The sequence below is a fragment of the Engraulis encrasicolus genome, chromosome 4, assembly GCF_034702125.1.
Source record: "Engraulis encrasicolus isolate BLACKSEA-1 chromosome 4, IST_EnEncr_1.0, whole genome shotgun sequence".
In the NCBI taxonomy this organism is placed as follows: domain Eukaryota; kingdom Metazoa; phylum Chordata; class Actinopteri; order Clupeiformes; family Engraulidae; genus Engraulis; species Engraulis encrasicolus.
Window position 1 is genome coordinate 14,964,374 of NC_085860.1, and position 26,214 is coordinate 14,990,587.

A 26,214-nucleotide genomic window follows, 5' to 3' on the forward strand; every position below is an offset into this window, starting at 1 on the left:
TAACTTTTACTATTGCGAACTTTCCATTAGAATTTATGTCAATTAATGAGGATGGTCAAAGTTGAAGGTGTATAAATAATATTTGCATAAAAACATCTCTCTGTAGTGAAGTTTACATAGGTTGTCAATGGGGTCAAATGAACATGGAGGATGGATGCATTTGGTGGAATAACACAGCTAGTACAGTCAGAAAGCCTAGTGATTGCATCTATTTTTTGGCTTCCTATGATCTTTGTGCTACTGTATGATTTGCCTTGCACAGCATGGGTACTTATTGCTGAATTGACCACCAAATCCCCTGCCATTTCAGCCTTTTTATTCCTCTCATCATGCTGGGCCTGATGCATACACCAGAGCTAACCATTATCTGCGAAAGGCTGTGGTGGTACTATCCATCAGCAGACACTGGATGGTATTGGCCAGCAGTTGTTTCTTGTCTCATGCTTTGGTTGTTTGTCTCTTGTTTGTTTATGCACTTCCAAGCTGTGATCTTATCTATATGCAGTAGTCTCGTATATAAAACAGCACTGTGGATGCAGACAGGCTGTTTTAATGTGTTGTTTGTGTAAATGCAGTAGTATCAGTAAATGTTCTGTAAACAGCTTTGAAGCTGCTCTTTCAGACGCCCCCATCAGGTCGACTGGTAATTGTTTTTACAGAAGGCTCAGTTTTACTAATTGAGGTCTGTGTGCAGGTGCAAGAAAATAAGGATGGGGGTGGGGGAGGGGGAGGGTAGGGTAGGCTGTGTTATGGACTCGATGTCTTTTCCTGATGTTGCTCTGCACACATGGCCCTGTGTATGTGTATGTTGACCTACTGTGGAACCTGCCACCTGCTTAGTAGAACTGAAGGAGGACTGATTTCAGTGTCTGTCCATCTATCCATCCATCCATCCATACATCAGTCAGTCTGTCCATCCATCCTTTTGGTGCCTTGTGTCCACAACACCTACAATTTGAAAGTTTGGGGTGTGTACTTCCATTATAGAAGTAATCCATGTGCTAGAGAATTGAAGTACATGGTGTGAGGTAGTCGTGTACACTGCACACTGGGTATATGAATATAGACGTACAGGGCTCTAAATTAACACCAGCCAACCGGCCGGCCAAATGCTGGTAAAATGTCAGTTTGGGTGGTAGAAAAGACCAACTTACTAGCTAGAAAAACTGCTAGACTAAGACTAACTTACTTTGACCTATTAGTGAGTTTGTGTTTAGCAGTTAAAATAAGCATCTACTAGCCATTTCGGCTGGTGATGAAAGAAAAAATTGTTGATGTACTGTATATACAGACCACTCTCTCTCACAACCTACCTGAGGTGCCAGCATTATTGGAAAGGTTTGAAAGGGTGCCCACGCTTGGAGCACAGCGCGCCCTCCTCGCTAGCGTGTAATCTGTGTTCCTGGTCCCCTGTGCGCCAGCTGGACAGCTCTCGGGCTTGTGCAGGGCCCCCCCCAGAGACGCAGTGGGGGCGTTGGCCTCCCTCACACTGCAGAGCAGTGCAAGGACGTGACGTGTCCACAGAGAGATGCAGAGGAGTGGGATTTGAATAGCCAGGACGTGTAGGACGTGACATTCATAAATGGAGAAGCCTACAGTGTTGCGCATTACATAGCGTCTTGCCGAAGACCCAGGGGCTGATTGAATACAGTAGAAAGGGTATAATGACTTGATGTTGTTATTCTTGCTGCCTGCAGGAGTTTCAATTGAGAAAAAAATGTGTTTTGAAGTCTCACCCAATTACTGCGTCTTCCAGCTGTGCATATAATTCTAATACCCTGCTGTAACCCTGCACCGAGTGCGATGTGATGTGATGGGTGTATGAGCTGCCTGCCTCTCTGTCTGACTTCTGCGCTGTTTTACCTCTAAATAACTAGTAAGGGAAGCAGAGGAGACGGAGTGACTCAGAACTGTTTTTTTTTGTTTTATTTTTGGGGTCTCCTCTCAATATGTGATTTTCACAAGGAGATGAGCACCCAGCAGGACCCCACATTCACCTCAGCTACACCAATGAAGCCATGCTGTTTTGGAGGCAGAACCAGTCGATTAAGACACATCAAGCTGCTGGAATAAAAACATGTTGTCTGTGCTAAATCAGCTGTTCTTCTTGGCAAAAGAAAACTTAAAATTAAGACTGTTCACATGGTTGGCGCCACAGCGTTTGCCCATAACAGATCTAGAATTTCGTCACCTAATGAAATAAAAATAAACTCAATTTGGAAGTTCAGTGCTGCGTTGGTCTAATTTAAGTGGCTGTCTTAACTTTACTCTGTATAATGGAACGCACGCATAAATGTGCCAGACATGAGGCCCACATATACTGACTTGTGTTTACTGAAACTGGGGTTGGAACGTCATGCCGGCAAAGTGATGAGGGCTGGCAAACCAGGAGGGTACATGACATGTGAGAGGAGGTAGAGGCACAGCACAGCACAGCTGGGCACTCAACACTGTCTCGCTCCATCACTCTGGATAAGCTACTGTGACAGACCATGAAATTGCGTACAGTGGCAGGGCGAAGGAACCTGTGATCTTCCCTGGTGAGTCCCTCGGATAGACCCATCAGGCTTGATTTGGTACGTCTCAGGCTCTCAGGCAGCTAGCTCACGGGCAGGTAAACGGAGAAAACATCAAATGTGGCACAGGGTAGTTTTTAGTGGTGCCAGTAGCCTGCCTCCTCTCCTTTTCACACGCTGGTGGCACAACTGATGAGAATCTAGCACGGTAACAACAAACACTTGGTTTTGTTTAAAAGGAGCAGTCTGTCGAAACAATGCGTAAACTTTCAATGATTAATTTAACATTTGTCTTTTTGTGGTATTTGTGTTGAGTTGGTGAGTGCATTGTAAAGGTTTACCAGAAATCGTTGGTGTATGTATCTGCATGACTGTTAAAGGAAAAAATAAGAAATATTCGTGCACCGCAGAAGCTCTCTTGCTCTGATTTATGTATTTATTTTAAGAATTACGTTTGGCTTTTTAGGCTTTTATTTCTGATAGGATAGTGAAGAGTGACAGCAAGTGAGTATGGATGGAGAGAGAGAGATGGGGTAGGTTTGGGTTGGGAAATGACCCAGGCCAGATTCGAACCTCGGTGCCCCTGGGCATGCAAGCCCATAGATAGGTGGCTTAGCGTGCTGCGCCACAGCACAGCCCAGTGTTAGCCATTGAAGGGGGGCCTTACCTGGAATGTACCAGTATATTGGGGGTGGGGGGGGCTCGTCATGGTAAAGTGTAGGAATTCCTGCTCTAGTCTACATTAATCGGTGACCTCATGGCACCACACCTCATCAGTCACGCCACCAGAGCATCTGACTCTGACGACTGACTGTAGCTGAGCCGTCACCCCCTTCACCTGGGCAGGTGATTGGTAACAGGGCTCCTCTTGGCCCTCTGGGCTAAGCCATCTGTGCGTCATGTGCTTACTATTCCACTTTCATTGCCAAGATATACAGCAGCTTGTGCCTGCACAATATCAGCATGGAGATTGTGGTGGTGCCTGACTGCCTGTTTAAAGAGAGCCTTCTTTAGACACACATTGTTCTATTCACGACGTTGTTCTCTCTCTCTCAATTTGCCTGTCTGACTGAGACTTTCTTCTCCCTCTAGTCTTTAAGACGACAGAGGCAGAAGTACATGGCACCTAATACCAGCTAAGAGGAAGAGGCAGGCCTTTGAAGTAAATTGGCTGTAATTTGCAAGGAGGATCTACAAGGTTTCCTGTTGTTAATGGAGACGGGATGTTTGTTTGTCTTGCCTGGCCTGAGTCGGTGCCCGGAGAGTTGAGCGAGAGCGTTTCACAGGACGCCAGTACGCCTTAATCCTTACACTTCATCAGACCAGTTGGTTCAGGGGAGGGGGGCATGTTCTTTTTTTTAAAGAGCAATATGCAATTAGGCTTAAAATGGTTAGAATTAGATTGTAGGTCCTTTAAGATATTTACGTAATGCTATCAGTGAAGGCAAGATGGAGTTCCTGTCATCAGCAAAGCGATTCAGGAGGGGAGGGACTGCGGGGAAGCCGTGAGGACACCATGCTTCCTCTGGGCACCCTCAGGCCTTCTCTGGCCCGTAATCGCTTTAACTGGAACATTAACTTGGCGGGGTGGAAGCTCAGAAACGGTGGAGCTAGGTCATTTTACTGAACCTGATACACTTGCTGGAGAGTCTTCTTTTGCATGAAGTTGTTGAGGTTGAGGAATTATCGACTACTCTGAGAGACCCTGTCGTTTATATTGATTATGTGGAAGTCGTTCTTTGCACGTGTCTGTGAAATGTCAAACAGTGAGCTGTATGGTATGTCAGATTTCTTTTAATATTTAAACTGCTTTCTGTGTGTCAGAACACTGTGACTCTTCTTTACATACAGTATTTTACTCCATTTGACTATGACAGGTAAAGCCTGGTCAATGCCTGCAGAGAAAACCTACATTAAGCAGTTGAAGGTGCTCCTTCTGATGTGCAACACTTTTAGAATATGTACAAACGCTTTTTTATATTTGGGGGTGGGGGGGCTTTTTGCCTCTATTTGATAGGACAGTAAAGACATTGACAGGAAGCGAGCGGGGAGAGAGAAACAGGGAGGGGTCGGCAAAGGACCCGGGCCGGAATCGAACCCGGGTCAGCCGCGTAGCAGATGAGTGCCCCACCGTTAGCACCACAGCAGGGCCAAAATTGTGTACCAAAACTTTTGACACGTAGTGAGAGCTGCATATTGAAGTCTTCATCTCTCTGTCATACTGTATTGTCTATTGAATGGCTTGTTTTGTGTATGTGGGAAGATCATCCGGATATAGGAATGAATGCTGACACGCCCTGCTACAGAGTTCACTAGCCAGAGGGGTGTGGAGGGTTGCACCCCGGGGAGCCATGTTTTTAAAATTAGTATCAGGGGGGCAAACAAGGCGGTTACTATCTCTAACAACAGAAGTGACCTATATTTTTATAGTGTATTGACACACCAGAGTTCACTGCTCTTTTTTTGTCTGAAACTCAGTATTACACCCATAACTCCTGTAAGTAGCCTGTTAAAACACATGGTGATATTGTGCAGCCAAGTCATTATAGACTCACTCACTCACTCACTCACTCACTCACTCACTCACTCACTCACTCACTCACTCACTCACTCACTCACTCACTCACTCACTCACTCACTCACTCACTCACTCACTCACTCACTCACTCACTCACTCACTCACTCACTCACTCACTCACTCACTCACTCACTCACTCACTCACTCACTCACTCACTCACTCACTCACTCACTCACTCACTCACTCACTTCTAAGTCAATGTCTCACACAATAGAGGAATCTGTAAAGACGAGCAAAGGGCAGCAGCCGAAGAATAGAAGAATAGTTAACTCTCCCTGGATCCCTGAATAAAGAGCCTATTCACAGTCCATATTGTACAGTTTTCAGAAAGCTTGATGTCTTTCTCCACTACTTAACACTACTCTAGTCTACTCTATTCTACTCTACACTACTGAAGTGCTAAATAAGCACAATGGATAAGCACAATGGAAAATACTTTAACTAGCCACACTGTCAAGTCAATTTCCTCTTCTGCTTCAGGTATGAAAACCCAGAGCCTAAAGGCCATGAATGAATGTGTTGGTTAGTGACTAGTAATGGGGAAATGCAACACAATGCCTTAGTGCAAAAGAGGGAATACCATGAATTCTGTGTATAATATAAAAATGTATAATAATAAAAAAAATGTGAATGTACATTGATGTATTTTTCAATATTGTAAATATTATTCAAAATTACTTTCTTGGACAGGATAGTGGTCCGTGTATATTTTCGTTCATTCATTATTCTATTTCGGATATCACACGAGAAAGGAATAAGGACTTGTTTATGATGATTTACGCTTGAATATCACTTGTGAAATGGAACCAAGCGCCATATTTTGATATTTTGTAGGTACTGAAAATGAAACGTTGAATCTTAGAAAAGAGAGAAAAGCAATAAAGAAAAACGTCCTTCTGAATTGCGTCTTTTGTTTATTCAGAATTCGGGTGCCCTGAGAGTAAATCCTGGAAGGCTGGATGAGCCTTCATTAAATGGTTTCTTTGGAGGCAAACGGACTTTGCAAACGAACGTTTCAAAGATGTGGTCGATCTGTGATGACTGTGCGAGGAATTTGTGTCATGAGATGGTTGCGTAGGCTATCCATATCAAGCAAGCGCCAAAAGCATGTGCATACGCCCCACCACCATTGAGTAGGGCGTCCCAGAGGAGGAAGAATGATTTACTGTCTATATTTTGACTTAAACTTATCAACCAATTTAACTTTCGCAACGACATTTCATGTGCTTAGGCCTGGTCTTAAGACTTGATTGTATTTGGCCATATAGCCTATTATAGCGTTCTAATCCAACAGAAGTGCAGCTGTGCGACCAGGAGTGATATCTTCGATGGGAAGGGGTAGACCAACTGTCATTGAGAACATTGACAGTTCTTACGATCAGCATCAGATTCCCAGTTCATCTCCAGCCTTTAGGTGTATACCCGGACATATTGCTTTCCAACAATATCACTAATGTTCCAAATACACCAAAGTGAAATGTGTATTCAACATGCGTAAAACTTGGTATGGAGAGCGCGCGCTCCAGCTCATTACACTTGCCAGAATACGTAACAGTTTGCGTGAGAACACTACTTTTGACCGTTTGCTCCCTAATGCATATTACTACATGTGAAAGGGTATAATAGGTTATTGATTCCAGAGACTTTAGCCTTTATTTAGGCTATAAAGTTGAGTCCATAACATAAAGGGAACTTCATCTCTATTTTATAAGGCGGACGCACGCTCCAATACAGGCCTAACCATTACGCGTGCTGCGCATAGGCCTACTAGCCTGTACATCGCAAAAATGTTTTTCATCATTCTATTATTTTTCTGTTGTGTCTCTGGCTCCAGCTACTGTTCTGTGTGTCGTTTGGTAGCTAGACCTTTTCTGATGCGTTTCAGACGGTAAACTTTCCTTCCGGGTAAACAGAGGGGGAGGGGTCAGTCAAATGAAATTCAATAAACGAATAGCCAAATATCACAAATTGAAAAACGATCAAAAATTTTGTCATTTTTTATAATGCTATTATGGTATGAAGTAACACATGCAGAAAACAAAATACAGCCATTTCTGCTTGTATTGCTTTAATCAAAACAAGAAGTTGCACCCTTTTTTGAATTTCATATTTCATTCCAAAATAGAATAATGAATGAACGAAAAAGTACACGGACCGATAGTGTGTAGTACTGATGTGTTTTCCACTATTTTTCATATTATTCAACATCACTTTCATGGACAGTAGTGTATACTGATGTGTTTTTCAATTGTACATATTATTCAAGATGACTGTCTTGGACAGGGTAGTGTTGTGAAGGCTGTTGCCGTGGCTGTTGCAGCAGCTGCCTTGGTAAAGGAAGCCTGTCAGTCATCTCTCCAAGTCTCTTAGGTGACCGTAACCAAGGGAGTGTTGCCTCCAGCCATATCTCTGACAGCTGTGCTGGAATTCTTTGTTGTTGTTTCTCTCTCCTCACCACCCCTCAACTCAGCTCAGCTTTGCTCAGCTGTGCCCATACATACAGTACACCTGCTAGCCGGCAGCCCACTGACTTGGAAATGTGAAGAGGGAGACCACTGCCTTTGCAGGGGCTCGTCTCCAGACTGAAGTGGACAATATTGTGAACAGGATATATTGAATATTGTCAACAGGCAAACTTGTTTTCGGGATTGATGACATAATTTGACAGTTATGGCGTGTACAGACATTGTCCTGCAAATCAGATGGAAATGAGGGGTCTTCAAGTCAGGATGAAGGTGTGCAGTCGCGAGACGCTGTAGCACAAAAGAAGTGGTGGGGAGTCATCCTGGGAGGAATGGGCCTCATCATTGGCATGCACTCTCGATAATGAGAAAGCATGCGAAGGGAAGAGAAGAGGCGGCCAGTTGCCGTTGCTAGGCAACTGCATCAGCATCAGCATCACCCGGGCTGTCTTAAAGAAGGCAAGAAGCAGATTGAAGCAAACCTTGTTCAGCGCATATGTGAGGCAAATGGGTACGATAGGGCTGATTGTGTTTGAGAGATTTTCTTTTATCACCACCCCTTCTCTTCCCACCAACCCTCTCCAGCCCCTTCCTTGACCATAGCCAGCTAGCAGATGTCATAGCCCAGCCACAGATCTTGAGATTAGGCTAAAGGGAGGCTGAGCGAGAAATTGGGATTTTTTTTCCTTCTTCTTTGAACAGCTTTTATCACAAGACCTCATGTGTCATACCTACCTGCATGTGTCATCATCTCCCATGACAGCCTTAGATCCAGTAACTGGTGTTTAGAATTTGATTTCCCCTTTTTTATTTCGTTTAGAAATAAGGTGATAAAGGTGGTCTGACTTGCTTTGGTACAGTGGCTTTCTGGTTTTGTACCATGCCACCCACTAATTGTATTTTTTCAGAAATTCAATATGGCACAACATTCATTTCTCCAATTAATTGTTATCTGCCATCTTGTTACCTGACTCTGAGGCTTGATTCCCTTAGCTTCCTGATTCTATAAGTGGGCCTTAAATTAAATATATAATCTTGTGAGGTTGGACAAAATATTCAGCAGAATCTAGTGATTAATCTCCCAAGGACCTTGGAAGACATGAGAGACTGCAGCAGCCAGAAACATGGCACCATAATTATATTTATTTGCTTTGCGATCATCAGGCAGATGGGGGCTTTGTATGCATGAAGAGTTTTGTTTCAGAACAACGTATCCACCATTTTTGACTGCTCAGAATTCGTATCATCTATTTGTGAACTCTTGCCATTCAAATATTTTGAGAATATATAAAATGCATTTTGCATTACAAAAATGTCAATTTCCCAAAATGTTCCAAAATGGATATACCTGTAAACCATTTTGCAACAAAACTCTTCATATGCAATATTGGAGAGAAGGGCTTGCTTTGTTTTGCTGTTACCGATGTAAAGCTCTGTGCTGGGAAGGATTGATCTCATATTGGTTGATGTTGTGCACTGAACCTCAGAGGCAAATTGGAATTGGATGGAAAGAAGCTTAAAGAAGTTTTATTTACCCTCATGGATGAACGGTTACAGCAGCAGAATTATTGGTATGTTGTCTTACGTCTTTGTCCTCCCTGAAGCATTTGAGGATAAGTCTCTGATTTTCTATTCTTTAAGGAGACAATAAAGGAAAGCAGTGTAGTGTGTCGATCAAACCACAGATCCTCCTGCCCAAAGCCTGCAAGTAAGTAGTAGGTAGGGTGTGGGGGAATAAACTTTCAATTACGGTTTGTTTTCCCTCCTTTGTGTGTCCGTGTGTGTGTGCAAAATGAAACTGACATTGATGCCGCTAGCCGATGACATTTACTTCTGGATGGGGATGTCGAGATGATGTCTGTCTCCTCATCTGGTGCCCTCGGGGGAATTGATGACATTTTCTCTCCTAGAGGAAAGGCAGCCATCAATACAATTTTCAGCAAGGCTAAACTCCTTAACGTCTTAGCGCAGCACTATGGCTCTCTGTAATGTCATAGCAATGTTGTTATGATGTAGTTAAGCATTTTCATCAAGTGAATAGGGTCGCCGGCAACCCCATCTGCAGTAAGAGGCTACGACACAATTACGTTCTGTAATCAGTGGTGGACAAAGTAAAAGTAAAAGTACTTTTGTGGTGTAATTACAACAGTAGCACATGATATTACATAATAATAATAATAATAATAATAATTGTATTTGTATAGCACTGTGTCATACAAGGCATGTAACTCAAAGTGCTTAACAAATGGGAAAAAAAACATTGTTAGAGATAGATTTAAAAGGAGAGGAGAGATAGATTTAAAAGGAGAGGTATAGAGGAGAGGCAGAAAAAGCAGGAAGGCAGAGGAAGAAGAGATAGACAGAGAATGTAGAGTCATAAGGTCGACGTAGGTTAGGACCAGGATTCTTAGATGTGTAAGGTCCATAGTGGTTGGGCCTATCATAAGTCATAGATAGTCACACAGAGATTGGGCGCTCAGGTGCGGCCCCTGGTGGCATCAGGGGTGAGGAAAAACTCCCTTTCGCTTGATTCATAGTTTGTGAGGGAGCTCAGTGAGGTCTGAGAAAAAAAAGACCCCCTGTAGTCAGGAAGAAAACCTCAGGCAGAGACCAGCGGCCACCTAGGGGAGCCCCCTGCCAGGGCTGGATTGCGAGTAGTAAGGGCGCTGCGGCGGCTGGGACACTATGACGTCTTGGCAGCTAGGAGTTGGCAAGGATGAAGAGGTGGGTCTTCAGCTGCTTCTTAAAGGAGTCGACGGAGGTGGTGATCGGATCTCGATGGGGAGGGTGTTCCATCTCTTGGGCGCAATAGCAGGCAAACGCGGCGTCGCCCGATCTTCTTCTGCGGGGGGGTGGGGGTCCTTAGCAGCTTGGCATCAGTGGACCTGAGAGCTCGAGCAGGGGCATAAAAAGAGAGCATGTCTGAGATATAGCTAGGGGCAAGTCCATTTAATGCTTTAAATATACTGTGAGCAGAATCTTAAAGTCGATTCTGTATGAGACAGGTAACCAGTGCAGGTCTGCCAAGGACAGGAGAGATGTGCTCTCTCATTCTGGTTCTTGTTAGGATTCTTGCCGCAGAATTTTGAATGAGTTGCAATTTGTCAATTAATTTTTTTTTGGGAGACCAGAGAAAAGAGCATTGCAGTAGTCTATCCTACTGGTGACAAAGGCAATGAATAAGTTTCTCAGCGTGTTGTCGAGGGGCCAAGCCGCGCACTTTGTTGACATTTCTAAGATGGAAAAAAGCAGATTTTGTTATCTTGTTGATGTGAGGCTCAAAGCTCAAAATCCGAGTCTATGACCACACCTAGGCTAGTAACCTTATCTTTAATGTGTATGCTTAGGTCACCTAGGCTTGAGTGGAGTTTTGCACGTTTTTTCTTAGGCCCAATGAGCAACACTTCAGTTTTATCTTCATTTAATTTTAGGAAGTTACTGTTCATCCAATCTGTAATGGCAGACATGCATTTAGTCAAGGCATGAATGGCAGTGGTTTGGCTAGGCTCGACAGAGATATATAGTGAGTGTTCATCGGCATAGCTATGAAAATCAACATTGTGCTCTCTGATGATGGAGCCCAGGGGCAACATATAGAGAGAGAAGAGGAGAGGGCCCAAGCAACTACCCTGAGCAACTCCAAAAGGCACATTCATACTTGTTGGAGACGTATTCTCCGATGGTGACAAAAAACTGTCTTCCTGTAATATATGTTTTGAACCACTCTAAGACGTGACCGGACAAGCCTACCCAAGATTCAAGGCGGTCAATTAGTATGTTGTGGTCTATCGTGTCAAAGGCAGCACTGAGGTCGAGGAGGATAAGTGCTGAAACTTTGTTTGCGGCAGTGTTGAGCCTAAGATCACTTATTATTTTGGTTAGTGCTGTTTCGGTGCTATGGTTGGCTCTAAAGCCTGATTGGAATTTTTTCAAGATATCATTCCCAGCCAGATGTTGATTAAGCTGTTTAAATACAACTTTTTCTAGTACCTTGCTTATAAAGGGGAGGTTTGATATAGGTCGGTAGTTGTTTAAAGAATTCTGATCTAAATTTGTCTTTTTTAGGAGTGGCTTTACCATGGCTGTTTTGAATGAGCTTGGAAAAAATGCCTGTAAGCATAGAGGTGTTAACAATTTGCAGTAAAGGTGCTGCTAAGCAACCAAGTATGTTTTTAGCAGATATGTGGGGATCGCGTCAAGGCTGCAGGTAGACTGCTTACTTTCCCTGACTATTTTACAGAGGTCGTCCTCTGTAATTGGACAAAACTTTTGGAAGCTCTCAGGTCTCCTAGGGGGGTTTAACCCTCCCCTCGGTGTATCGCCTGAGTGGGCGACAGAGGTTGCTGCGTTTCCACCTTGGATGCCTTCTCTAATGTCGGCAATCTTTTTATTAAAAAATCTAGCAAATTCCTCGCACTTGGGCATGTGATGCTGCATTTAGGTTGTTATTGCTATGTGTTGGATTAAGCAGGTGGTCGATAGTGGAAAAAAGAACTTTCGCATTATGCTGATTGTCTGTTATGATTTTGGAAAAAAAATATGCTTTTCTCTCTGAGCGTACCGCATTATTGTAGGAGGAGATCTCATCCCTAAGGGATTGTCTGTGGACTTCTAATTTAGTTTTCCTCCAAAGACGCTCGGTTACTCTGCATTTTCTTTTTAAGGCTCTAAGTGCAAGGTGAATACCTAGCTCTGGTTCTTGTCGTCGTTCTAATTGGAGCTATGTTATCTAGAATTCCTCTTAAGTTGTTGTTGAAGCTATCAACCATTTCATCAGGTGTGCAGTGACCATTTAGTAGGTCACCTGATTTGATGAGGTCTGAAATCTTAAGCTCAGCAGAGGCATTAATGCGTCGTCTGTGAATGACATTGTTGGGTGTGCTAATTTGTGTTGAAATGTCAAAATCAAAAAACACACAGTGGTGGTCGGAGAGGCCGACGTCGTGACCGATATATTGTTGATGTCAAGTGCATGTGAAATAACAAGGTCAAGTGTGTTGCCTTTTCGATGGGTAGGCTGTTCTGTAACATTCTGGACGACACCGAATCCATTTAATGTGTCTAAGAAAGACTTGGCTATTGCGTCATCTGATTTATTTACGTGGATATTAAAGTCGCCAGCAATTATTGCTTTGTCATAGTTAGTAAGTACGTCCGACATGAAGGTGGAGAAATCCGATAGAAATGACGAAGAGAATTTCGGTGGACGGTACAGAACAATAATGATCAGTTTGAGGTTTGCTTGGACCCTCATTGCCAAGTATTCAAATGAAGAGAAAGAGCCCAGATTCATCTTAGTACAATTAAATTTGTTGGAGAAAAGTATGGCTACGCCTCCGCCTCGTTTCTTTGGTCTCGGGGCGTGAAGGAATTTGTAATCGGAAGGGCAAGCCTCAATAAAAGTAGCAGCCCCCGTCGTCTTTAAGCCATGTTTCGGTAAGGAACATAAAGCTTATGTTTTTGTCCGAGACCAGCTGGTTTACTACGAAGCTTTTGTTGGTCAAGGACTGCACGTTAAGTAATGCAGCATTAACATTCAAAGTAGTAGAGCTATTGTTTATGCGTTCAGGTGCAATCGTAATTAGGTTGTTGTGTACACAAACCAGAGGGTCTATATCTGCGAGCTTTCCTACGGGTAGTGACAGCGTGGATAGCTAGAGGGGAAACTCTCTGTGGGCACGCAGTGTCTAAAATTGGTGTAGTGCTTTTGGGATTTGAAACACCTGTTAGTCAATCCAAGGACCGGTGGGCTTCGAGGGTCAGCTCTAGGTTGGTCGCGAGGAGACGAGCGCCAGATCTGTTTAAGTGCCTTCCATCTCGTGCGAAGAGGTTACGGCGGTTCCAGAAAGCGGAGAAGTTGTCAACGTAGGGAATGGCTTCTTGGTGGCAGTGTCTCATCAGCCAGACGTGCAGTTGGCGGATTCGGGAGAACTGGAAGGCAGAGAAACAAACAGAGGGGATGGGGCCTGAGATAGCGTATTTTTTTCCAGTGCTGCTAAGGGTATTAATAAGGGAGAGGAAATCGGACTCAAGTTTTTTAGACTGCTGCAGCCGGATGTCATTGGAGCCTGCGTGGACGATGAGAGTTGTGGCAGTAGGATACTGTGACAGCGCGTCCGGCACATTCGACTGGACATCGGCTACGAGAGCTCCAGGTAGGCACCACGTCTGGGCGTTTCGTAGGGTTACGTGGCGAACCATCGAAGATCCTATGAGGACTGTTGATGGTCGCCGGGGTTCTGAATGGGCAGGCTGCTCTCGGGTGATTTGCCTGGGGGTAGCGAGGGTCCGGCGGCTTCTGGGTCGCACTCTTTGTGGTAGAGGCTTGGGCACCTGGTGGGAGGGGGGGACAGGGTCAGTTTTTCAGTTTCATAGCTGTTACACTGTTTGCTCCATTGTACCTACCTATTGAGATAGACTGTTATTACTGAAAAACAATGCAAACCTAACAAGGACCCACCACAAACTCAATCCAACCTGTGCAGAATCAGCTTATCGTAAGACAAGTACATTGGTCTACTTTTTACTCAGATAAGTTACCTGTGTTGGAAAGAAACTGTGTTTCTTTTTTTACTTTTACTTTTACTTTTTCCACCACTATCTGTAATGACCATCGCACACAGTAGCAAGGCCTGCTGCCTGTCAGCACTAAGGAGGGTCCATCAGTAGCATGCGTTGTGTCCAGGAATGGGCAGTGCAGTTGTTGTGTTTTCTACTCTAATTATTATATCCCCGAAACGCGGAGCGTCGGGGATGTAATGGTTTTGCGTGCGCCGCCGCCACCGCCGCGTCCGCGTCCGCCGCCGCGTAAGGTCTTTCGTGTTAACGCGATAACTTTTGAACGGATGTTTGGATTTGTCCCAGATTTTTTGGGTGAATGCTCTAGGACAGGTTCATGAACTGATTCGAGTTTGGAGGTCAACACTTTCAAGATGGCTGAATTCAAGATGGCCGAATTTTTGTTTGGTCCATAACTTCTGACCGGGTGGATGGATTTGTCCCAGATTTGGTGTGTGAATGCTCTAGGGTAGGTTCATGAACTGCTTCGAGTTGGGAGGTCAACACTTTCAAGATGGCTGAATTCAAGATGGCCGAATTTTTGTTTGGTCCATAACTTCTGACCTGGTGGATGGATTTGTCCCAGATGTGGTGTGTGAATGCTCTAGGGTAGGTTCATGAACTGATTCGAGTTTGGAGGTCAACACTTTCAAGATGGCTGAATTCAAGATGGCCGAATTATTGTTTGGCCCATAACTACTGACCGGTTGGATGGATTTGTCCCAGATTTTGTGTGTGAATGCTCTAGGGTAGGTCCATGAACTGATTCGAGTTTGGAAGACAACACATTCAAAATGGCGGAATTTTCATTTGGCCCATAACTTCTGAGTGGATTGATTTGCCCGGTAACACCTTATTTTAATGGTTCACCATTTCAGTGAATCTACCATATTAGGTACAGTGTAATAACCAATGTAACAATATTTAATACCATTTAATACTAGTGTAATACCAGTGTAACAATATGCAATATCAGGTACAGTGTAGTAACGAGTGTAACAGTATGCAATACCATGTAATATAGTGTAATACCAGTGTAACAATATGCAATACCATGTAATACCACTTACGCACAAACACATGATGTAAGTAAAAAAATTACATTGTATTAATTATTGTTACACTGGTTATTACACTGTACCTAATGTGGTATATCCACTGAACCATTAAAACAGTATTACCATTTGCCCCATTTTTTGCTTCATTTTCACAATAGTCGTTTGGTTTTAAGCCTATGCGCGTCATGTCACGTCTGTATATACGTTTACGAAATGGTGGACGGGAGTGGTAGGAATGATGGGGGACTGGAAGCGTCGCGTTTCGGGGATATACCTTAAGCAGTCGAAGGCGACTGCACAGGCAGTCTAGTTGAGTAAATGGCTTTAGTAAGTGCTTTTTGGACTGAGGGAACGGTTTGTCCATTAGTTGAAAACCACTTCTCATTCAGTTGATTGACCTGGTATGTGTGTGTGTGTGTGTGTGTGTGTGTGTGTGTGTGTGTGTGTGTGTGTGTGTGTGTGTGTGTGTGTGTGTGTGTGTGTGTGTGTGTGTTTGTATTCGCATGTGCCTATATGTCTGGTTGTCTGTGTGTCTGGTTGTCTGACTGCCTGTGTGGGTGGATTGCATTGCCTTTGAAAGGAGGATTTCCATTTCCTGACCCGGGTCCAGGGCCGGATTAAGGCACAGGCTAGATATGGCTGCAGCCGAGGGGCCCCTACCTGCCAGGGGCACCCTGACTGGACAAATGTGGAAAAAATGCAGAATTGTGATTAGAGGCAATATAGAAAAACTCATCTGCCCTGTTGAGTGCAGTTGGTAGACTTGGTACCCTGAATTCCTAGCTCCCAATTATGACACTGTCTGTGCCCTCTGGGGGGCCTCACAGCAACCTGTAGCCTAGGGGCCCCAGGCCATCTTAATCCGGCCCTGCCCGGGTCCTAAGACTCCCCCCTCTTATACTCCTCCTCCTCCTCTTCCTCCTCCTCCTCCTCCTCCTCCTCCTCCTCCTCCTCCTCTTATTCTCCTCCTCCTCCTCTTCCTCCTCATCGAGGTCTAATCTATTCCTTTCATCTCAAATGCTCCAAGGGGAAACTTGGCTGAAGTCTGAAACTTATCTCCGATCTTGAAGCTGACCATTCTAAATTCCCTCCAAAAATTCCCTCCTCTATAAGTTACAGCCTTAAAGCCTTACTGGCTGTCACATGGCTAACACGGCTAACAACTTAGAGTTTATAACTCTTAAATTACTCACAAATTATATTGATTTTATGTTTGTCGCGTCTGCTTTCTTTGCCTACTGAATGCTCTCTTATTCAGCTCTCCTCATTCCTACTGGGGATACTGTGTGGGCTCCTTCAATGGTTATCTTTGGTGGCTCACACAGCTGAAGCTTGATGTACTGGGGTGTTTTGTTTTTACATGCCAGTATGTACTTGTTTGTCAATTATCTAGATAAGAAATGCTGTTGTGTTCCACTTTGTTTTTCCCCTCTCCCTAATCTGGCACTGTGCGATGTGATTCTGGTGAGCTGGTCTTGAGTCATCTCTGCTCCTTCCAAAACCCCTCCCAGGCTAAACATGCTCACACAAGTAATCTCCAGGTACTCATGGCATACCTTTAGAGTCTGCCTTTAGAGCAGTTTGTGTTGTTCTATCTCCACCTCACAAGGAGTAAAATGGGCAAAAAGAAGGTAACTTTCAAGGTAATCTTTTCTTTCCCTGAAAGCTAGTTGATTAGGAAGGAGATGGAATTACGTACATTAAATGAATTTAACAATATGTACTCGGTAACAGTAAGACTCCTAAACTGTTACCGTAGTTCTTTGTGGTGTATGAGTACATTGGACATTTGTGTATTACGTATTGACAAAAAGGGTTTTATCCGAACTCTACAGTATGTGTGGTGCTTGACTAAATGACAGTGGGTGTAATTATGTATGTATATGACTTCTTAATTCAGCTGTCCTGATTATTGGCATTCATGTGTTTGGAGAAAACCAGAACAAGTATTTGTTCTGTCGTGTTCCCTCAGGGAAGACTAAAAAAGAGTCATGTTTTTGAGGGTTTTTTTTGGGGGGGGGTTCAATGTTTTTTTTTGCGCACTCAAATTGAGGTTTGATGGCTGTCGACAGCTGTGAGAAAGAGGTGCGGTGAAGTGTTGCGGAGAGCGAAACACCTTTCCACCTCTATCAAGGTCCTGTCAGGCATCAGACCCCTGTCATTCCATGGTCCATTCTGAGTGGCCATGTGGCCAATTACTTTGACTCACGCCGGGGACACCACCTTACCCGACCCCCAATGCCCCGTGGGGACAGCACCTTACCCCACCCCCAATGCCGCCCTGGGGACACCACTTTAACCCACCCCCAATGTCCCCAAATGTCCCCGTCACCTGCTCTGCCACAGGGGGCTTTTGGCACCAAGGGTCCAACTCAATATCCTACCTCCCGTCCTCTCATGTTGCTTGTGTCCTCGAGCTTCGCTGACACCCTGCCTCCGTGGAGAAAGCAAAGTTTCCCCGCCGTCAGCCTAGACAGAGCAACTTTTGGGGGCTTTCCCCCATTCAACATCCTGATTGCAAATGAGAAGATGCCTTTTGAAGTGTGCTTTCGCGAGATATTGGATGAAATTGAATAAAATGTCTATTGTCTATGACTTCTTGCCTTGCATAACAAGGCCGCAAGCAAGAGAAGACGGAGGAGTGACTCCACAGCTCTTGATGGCTCCTCCAAGTAGCAATCTCACCATTACATGGACGTGTCTCGAATGACAACTACCTGACTGTGGTGAAAGTGCTGAAATTACAGCTGTAATGCTCTGCTCTTCTCTGCCCTGCTCTGCTGTGTTGTGGTGGTAATGGTCTTGGATGGATGTTGACCTATGTCTGAAAGATACTCAGACTGTGTACACATACCAAATCAGGGTTGCCAAGTCTTTTTTGTAAACTCTATTGTAGTGAGGTCACGTGTGAGATCTGAGGGAAATGGAGACTCCCAATATTTTGGGAAGACGCCTAGCTGCCTTAGCCTAATGGTTTTGGGGTGATATAGGGGTGATCTTCTGAAAAAATTGCATCGGTCAGTGATGTTGACAGACAAACAGTGGTGGAAAGTCTTGAGGAGAGCCTCATTAGTTATCCCGCCCCCTCACCTTCAGTATTGTTCTGCCACAAATATGCACATGGTCTTTGTGCATGGCTGTGAGGGTACATGAAAGTTGCATAGCAAGCATATTCCTGCCTTTAGCCAGTAGTGTATTAACTTCTTGAAGGATACTGAGCCAAGACTAGGCCAGGGACGTACTTGCTGCAGGATACGTTTGTATGTGCACTTTTGGTGCATAGATGCATTGCCATGTGAATTTTATGTTTATTTTGTGCACAGTATAAAGTATGCAGACTCATGCTTACAATACGGTGCAATATTGACAAAACCGTGAGGGGTGATCTTCTGAACTTTGTGGTGGAACAATGCCCTTTTTTACCTTGCGTAATATAACCCTTGTGTAATGTTTTCTTTGACAGTAGATTGAAACGAGTACCCATTTTCACTTTTTCATCACCTTCTCTTTTTGTCTTACTGAAGAATTTTGCCTTTCTTTCCTGTTGATGTGTCTACTTTGAAGATAGGACGGTGAAAAGTCTCTCAGAAGGCCACAGGAATACTGCTACATTTCTGTTAATTGTGCAGTTTATCTTGCACTGCAAGCTTACATAAGCACTAGCACTGCCTCAGGTGCTGACCATTATTTATGAAAATTAATGTTGTTGGTAGAGCAGGCAAGTTTCCTTTCCTCTTAGCCATGCACACGGGCACTGGCTTACATACAGTATATGGGAATCACTTGAAAGACTGTACAACATTATGGCTCTGAATGAAGAAGATACAACACCAAGTAGTTACTTCCTGCCCAGAGCAATGCATTTGAAGGTCTGTTAATGCTACTGCCCCAGGTGCTAACCATTATTTACTAGCATTAATGTTGGTAGAGCTGGCAAGTTTCCTTTCCTCTTAGCCACGCACACGGGCACTGGCTAACATACAGTATATAGGCATCACTTGAAAGACATTTTCAATGGGGACCCCCTTTTGGAATTGATTTTCTATATCTGGCTAGATTTTCCATTAATAGTTTGTCCACTACTATTGCTAGAAATCCACAGGACAGCAAATTCATCTACAGTATTAGATCTTAGTTGTTAACTTGTAGATTTTCTGTTTTTATGCAATGTCCCTTTTGTCCGCGACTTCCCTTCAGTACCTTCGTGACCCCCGAGGGGTCCCAACCCCCAGCTTGGGAACCACATGCTGTACATGGTTCTTAAATAAAGAAAATACAGCACCAAGTAGTTACTTCCTGCCCAGAGCAATGGATTTGAAGATCTGTTAATGACCCATATATGTACTGGTTCCCAAACTTTCAACTTTCTTTTCCTTGATGTATAGAGATAAAAAGTATAGTGGGCTCGTAGGCATGTGCATTTTTTCTCAGTCATTTCAAATTGGTGTTAAAGTTTGGTTTTCACCTCCAAGTTGAAGTTTAGGGTCTATAGAACAATTTGAGTTCGAGTGTCAAACACACAGATAACAAAATGGCCTGCTGGGGGCGCTCTAAAATGTATAAACTGCTATAAGTTTTGATTAGTTTAACCAAATGTAACATATGAGGTATGTGGGTGGGAGACGTGACGCCTTGTTTTTTCGTAACATTGGTTAAAAACCTACAAAACTGTTATTTTCCTTTAAAAAACAAATGTCAATGAAAGAAGATGTGGTACATTATGTTTCATATTAGTCTTAAATGAGAAGAAACATTTTTGTTAAGATTTATGTAAAGGTTTATATGTCAAATTTCCTGCGGTGTGACTGTAACATTAATGAAACAATATATAATAATATATGTATAAATTAACCAACAACATTTTGAATAATGTATGAAGCATTTGGCATGATTGCATAAATCTTAACTTTAGATTAAGATATGTGAATGTGGAAAAAACTCAAGAAAGTAATATTAACTACAAGTTCAATTTCGTAACACAAATTGCGTCCTGTGGGGTGACATGTATGTCAATGTTTGTGAATGGGCAGCTGCAAGGCCAACTACAAGGGTCTTAAAGACTGGCTCCTAACCAGTCAGTACCTCAGTTATTGGAGAGTGCTGTGGAAGTTTAAGGTGACTCTTAACCTCTTAATATGTCTTCATATTGCAATCTTTCTGTCACGCAATGCTTAGGTTCATTTTATGGTGTCCTGTGGTGTGACTGCTCTTATAGGAGGAAAAAAAAGTTTTTTTATTAATGAAAACACATATTAAGATTAAACACAATATTATTATCAAGTTCGCATGAGCTCAGATGTCAGTCATGTATACAAAAGGATTAAAATGGCCATAATGCAGTGAATTCCCTGTGGTGTGACTCCATTTTCCTGCGGTGTGACATGACTATGCTATGTGTTGATGCAGGACACATTTTCCCAAAAATGGCAAAAATAAGGTGAAATTCCACAGACCACTAAGTGCTTTATTTTTTTCTATTTTTTTCCAATTTTTATCCATCATTTTTTTCAGGAATTTGAAAAACTTTTTTTTTTTTTTGCGTTACGCCCTTAAACGTCAACCACCCATGTATGGATTCAGCATTAAGAGGAGAAACTGGTGAGCTAAGTGTTTGGTCACCAGATTAAAGACACACTATGTAATAAACACACGTTTAGCCCATGGACAGCAAAATTCAGGGGGGTTTTTTTAGATAAAGACTGGAAATACCCCCAAAGTTGCAATGAAACATAATTTATTGTTACAAGCTATTGTAAATAAAGCCTGGGATATCATTCAACTTGATTTGTTCAGAATATCCCTGAAGCACAAAGATATCTAGTATACCTATACGCAAATATGTGTCACGCTCCCACCAGGTTCCCAGCCAGCCACGCCCCCCTGTCACTCTGCTCCTACAATCTCTCAATCTAACTCCCCTGTTTACTGATTGCCCAATTATCCAGCCCCATTTCCCAATCATCCAATCAACTATCTGCCACTCACCAGCACCTGTAGCCTATTCCCCATGGCCCTTTATAAACCCCTCTCACTCTGCACTCTCCCTCTGACCTCTTCAACGGAGACACACGCTACAGGCCACGGACCTCTTCTTGTTGCTCTTCCAAGTTCCTTGTTCCTGGACGCCCAGCTCCTTGACTTCTTGTTTCCTGCTTCGTCCCAGGTTGTACAGACTTTTATGTTGGACATTCGTTTTTGGATCTTTTCTGTTGGACGCTGTTATCTTACCAGAGAGGAACTTTTCTGTTGGACTGCCTATGTTTTTGATCTCCTGTGTGATGACGATAAGTTTCTGTTTCATCCCATCTGCCTTTGTTCAAGTTTGGAAATTAAACAACCTGAATGACTTCTAATCTTGTTTCCTGCCTCTGTGTCATGACAATATGGCTGCATAAAGCCTATGTCATACTTATCACCCAACTTGCAACTTTGAGTTTATGAATTTAGGATCATGAGTACCAGCGTTTTTCAATCAAGCCATACTCTATCAACACATAAAATCACAAAAAAATTATATCTAAAAGAAAATAAATCAATAGTATTATTATTATTATTATTATTATTATTATTAAAACTGCATTTCCGGAGAGACAATGCTATTAGTAGCCTATGCGTGCGGCTTCTGCACACACACACACATACATACAGAGCTGTTGTATACACACACAGAAACACGAGGGAAAGAGATAGAGCTCTGTGTGTGTGTGTGTGTGTGTGTGTGTGTGTGTGTGTGTGTGTGTGTGCGTGTGTGTGTGTGCGTGTGTGTGCGTGCGTGTGCGTGCGTGTGCGTGTGCGTGTGTGTGTGCGTGTGCGTGTGTTTGTGTGCTGGCACGTGCATGTATGGAGATGCTTCAGGTGCCTTTCAGCAATTGGTGGGTAGGGAGAGGTAAGGGTGGGATTCAAACCTGCAACCCTCTGACAGACCAACACCTGATACCCAGTAGGCCACTGCCACTTACTGTATAGAGTGGCCACAGCAGCATATTAGGCCACGGTTGTCCAGGTTCTACAAGGCTGCATGTGTGAGTGTATGAATGAAGATTCTAAAGGTGACAGTTTGGCAGTCAATAGCTGAGTAATATGTGCAGCCTTATCTCCAAAAGTTTTACAAGTTGTCAAATGATATTGACACACAAATGGCATAACCCTGTTCTTCATGTCAAAGCTGAGATCACTTTTCTAGGCCAAATGGTTCAGTCAAAAAGTGGACATATTCAGGCCTATGCGCTGAGCTGTTCACACATTTTTTCTAAGTGAATGGGGTCACATCATAGGGATTTTAAAACTGCTCTCTCTCAAACATTTTTGGCTAATGATCTTAACACAGTTTGTATTCAGAGCCAAGACCTCTCTGACAATGCCTTTACCTAGTCGAAAGGTGAAGCGGTTTAATTTATTCTATTAAAAACCCCAGGACAGGTCACCTCTCACTCTAACTGACACAGTTTGTGACATCATTATCTTGACCATTCTACCATTCATTTCAATGAGGGGAAAACAGAGGAAAACTGAGGAAAACGAATCTGGTGAACGAATGAAAGGGGGTAGGCCAGCGAAAAATACACCACCTTGAGCCCTTTTCCAGCTGTTCGTTTTGGCACTCAAACCGTCTCTCTATCTCTAACGCTGCAACGATTCAAAGCCACCATACTAGGAATGGAGGTGAATGGAAAAACGTAGAATAATAATAAACTGTCGATGAACAATTAGTATGCTTTCCCGCAAGCATACTAAATAATAAACTGTCGGACAACAATTAGTATGCTTGCTGGGGGCAGGCAGAGGCCTTTGGCAAGCATACTGAATAATACTATAGGACTATTTCATACATGGAAGACACAATCATCTGCTGTTATGGACATCTCTGTCATCTGGGAACTGTCCATTTGTTACCAGCACAGTTGACAGGAATAAAAAATTATCGTATTATCTGCATTTGCCAGAAATGCCTGCCAATCTGCTAACAAATGGACAGTTCCCAGATTTGGACAACACTACCAAAGATGCCGTTGCCAAAGATGTATTCCAACTAGAGGTGAAGTGCAGCTGTACTAGTACTTGTACAAATACACCTGCCAGATCTTGGTGCAAGTGCATGAAGGCAGAGTTAAAGTGCACACGTCTGTGCAAGTGCACAAGCAATTTCTAAGACTGACCACTGACTGTTATTGTATCTGTTCTCTGTCATAGTTATTGTAGAGTGGAGTATTGGGATAAATGTTAGCCATATGTCTTCTATTTGTTTTTGAATGTCGGAAAAACTGTTGTTCCTCATAGTATATCATCATCATCATTATCCTTATCATTATTATTATTATCATTATGATTATTATTATTATTATTGATTTACTCTATTTTAGATATAAAGTTTTTTTGTGAATAAAATGATGGCTTGATTGAAGAAAAAGCTGTTACTCATGATCCTAAATTCATAAACTCAAAGTTGCAAGTTGGGTGCTAAGTATGACATAGGCTTTATGCTGTCATATTTGTGTATAGGTATCCTAAGTATCTGTGTGCTTCAGGGATATTCTGAACAAATCAACTTAAGTGATCACCCAGGCTTTATTTACAATAGCTTGTAACAATAAATTATGTTTCATTGCAACTTTGAGGGCATTTCAACCCTTTATCTTAAAAAAGCCCGGATTTTGCTGTCCATTGGCTAAAAGTGTGTTTATTACATAGTGTGTGTTTAATCTGGTAACCGAATAGTTAGCTCACCAGTTTCACCCCTTCATGCTGAATCCATACATACCTCATATGTTAAATTTGGTTTACATAATCAAAAGATATAGCAGTTTATATATTTTAGAGCGCCCCCGCAGGCCATTTTGTTATCTGCGTGTTTGACACTCGAACTCAAATTGTTCTATAGACCCTAAACTTCAACTTGGAAGTGAAAACCAAACTTTAACACCAATTTGAAATGACTGAGCCTAATACGACCCCACTAGTAGTCTAAGTAGGTCAGGGGGATATGAAGTTGAAGTTGAATCAGTCTGTGTGATAAAAATGAACATCATAGGCAATTTAAACTCCAGCATGTGCTTACACTCACTGAATTTCTTTTAAAAATGCTAAGAAAAGAGATCCTCACTACTAACACATGAAATCACAAAGCATGAGTATGGTTCTTGAGAAGGGCCATAAATTCAGCCTAAAAATCATTGAAACAAAAATTGTTGTGTAATTTGGATTGATTCACCAACAATGTGAAGTGAAGTGAAAGATTTCCTGGGAAACTCTAACTCCCAATGTCATTGACACCCCACACAACTATGTTTACTCTCTTGTGATACAGGAAATTGACTTGCCATACTCAGTCACATAGTCACTGGATTTGCAAACATTCCTCTTCTGAATCCTGAATGTTGTTTTGTGGCGACACAATGGTTTTCCTATTATTCATCTCGTTATGCATAATCTGCAACATAAACAGCTGAGTCAATTGGCGGCTAAAACATTCATAGCTGACTAAGTGACATGTAATCAGCTTTGACAGTCACGCCGGAATCTAATCACAATTCCTCCTGTGAAATAACAAAATGTTGCGTTTTATGTTGGGCAATGTGTGCTTATGGCGTGCCGTGCACTTTGAACAAAACCCTGGCTGTGCTGTGCGGGCGAGTAGTCGACAGGGAGTTGTTGGTATGGATTTGGATTTGAGAATGAGGTTAGTGTTTTGGGACTCGCTTGTGAGTATTGAATAGAAAACCATTAATGGCGGTACGCTGTTGACAAGCAGGAGGTCCAAGTGCAGTATTGCTGCCCTTCCTCTCGCTCGGTAGCAGGGCTGGACTGGGGGAGAAATAGGGCCCGGGCACTCTTGGCTTAAAGGGGCCCCTCATAATTAGTGACGCAGAACTGACTCTCCGGTGGACCCTATTTTCAGAAATGTAAAATGTGTGTTTTTTTAACATTTTACACTGAAAATAGGGGCCCACGAGGGTGCGGGGCCCACCAGGAAATGCCCGCTTTGCAGGATGGCCAGTCCAGCTCTGCTCAGCAGGGATGTGGGGTAGAGCTTTGGGGGATTGTTGGAGGAGATATGCAGTATTGAACACATTTCTGTACATGTGTTTTCCCGTATATATATTGCTGTTGTTGTGCACAGAGGTGTGTACAGTAGTAGCACACATAAGAATATTGATCTGTGTAATCCATATGTAATCCATATTTAAGTGACTTCATTATTGCACTGTTGATGATCACATGAATTATTGGTTGTTTGCATCACTGCCATGGCAACCAGCCGCTTGAATTCATGTCATGTTGTATTTTTCGATAGGTGGTGCTATATTGGAGCATACTTTGTTTTATATTTATGTATATATATATCCTTAAAAATCTGAACCCTCTCTCTCTCTCTCTCTCTCTCTCTCTCTCTCTCTCTCTCTCTCTCTCTCTCTCTCTCTCCCTACAGCCTTCTAGTATGGCTGCTAAATCCCACCCGCCCCTGATGAAGAAACACAGTCAGACAGACCTGGTGAGCCGGCTCAAGACGCGCAAGATCCTCGGCGTGGGCGGTGAGGACGATGATGGAGAGGTGCACAGGTCAAAGGTGAGCCCAAGGGCATTAACGCCTCCGGAACACGGAACAGGAACTGAAGCCATCATATCACACATTAGATCACCCATTATATCACCCCATGGCTTTCATGTGGAGGATGGGGATCACTCAGTCCTTTCATGCAGAAAGCCCAGTTCTGGGGGTAAAAAATATCAGGCGTGTTCAAAGCAGTGACGGTTTAAGCAGAGACGTTCTATTGGGACTAAGAAAATGTTTGGTTTAAACTTCAGCATGGCCTTTTCTGGCCTCGACCAGTAGCAAATCAAGGGAAGTAGGTCAACCATGCCATTTGAGAAACGTTAATTCTTATGCTCTTGGTCAGACCAAGTCTTGAAGAGATTTGAAAGTCGATGATAATCAGGCTAGTATTGATGTAGAACTAAGACATAAACAATAATTGCAGTTCTGTAAATGTAGTTCTGGTGGAAGAAAAATCATCCCATATGCACTGCAGCACCTCTGTCCTGC

General features: G+C 43.1%; 1 protein-coding gene across 5 annotated transcripts in view; it reads left to right on the top strand.

Annotated features, from left to right (window-relative positions):
- tp53i11b (tumor protein p53 inducible protein 11b) overlaps positions 1-26,214 on the top strand; it is a 72,301-nt gene that overhangs the window by 20,119 nt on the left and 25,968 nt on the right. For 2 of the 5 annotated variants that reach the window (XM_063196763.1, XM_063196762.1), the window contains one exon: positions 25,600-25,737. In XM_063196763.1, the coding sequence (XP_063052833.1) occupies positions 25,609-25,737 (129 nt within the window). In that variant the 5' untranslated portion in view covers positions 25,600-25,608. Of the gene's footprint in view, positions 1-3,245; positions 4,295-16,229; positions 16,817-25,599; positions 25,738-26,214 lie in introns of those variants that run through there. The other 3 variants (XM_063196761.1, XM_063196758.1, XM_063196759.1) reach the window with 3 other exon arrangements.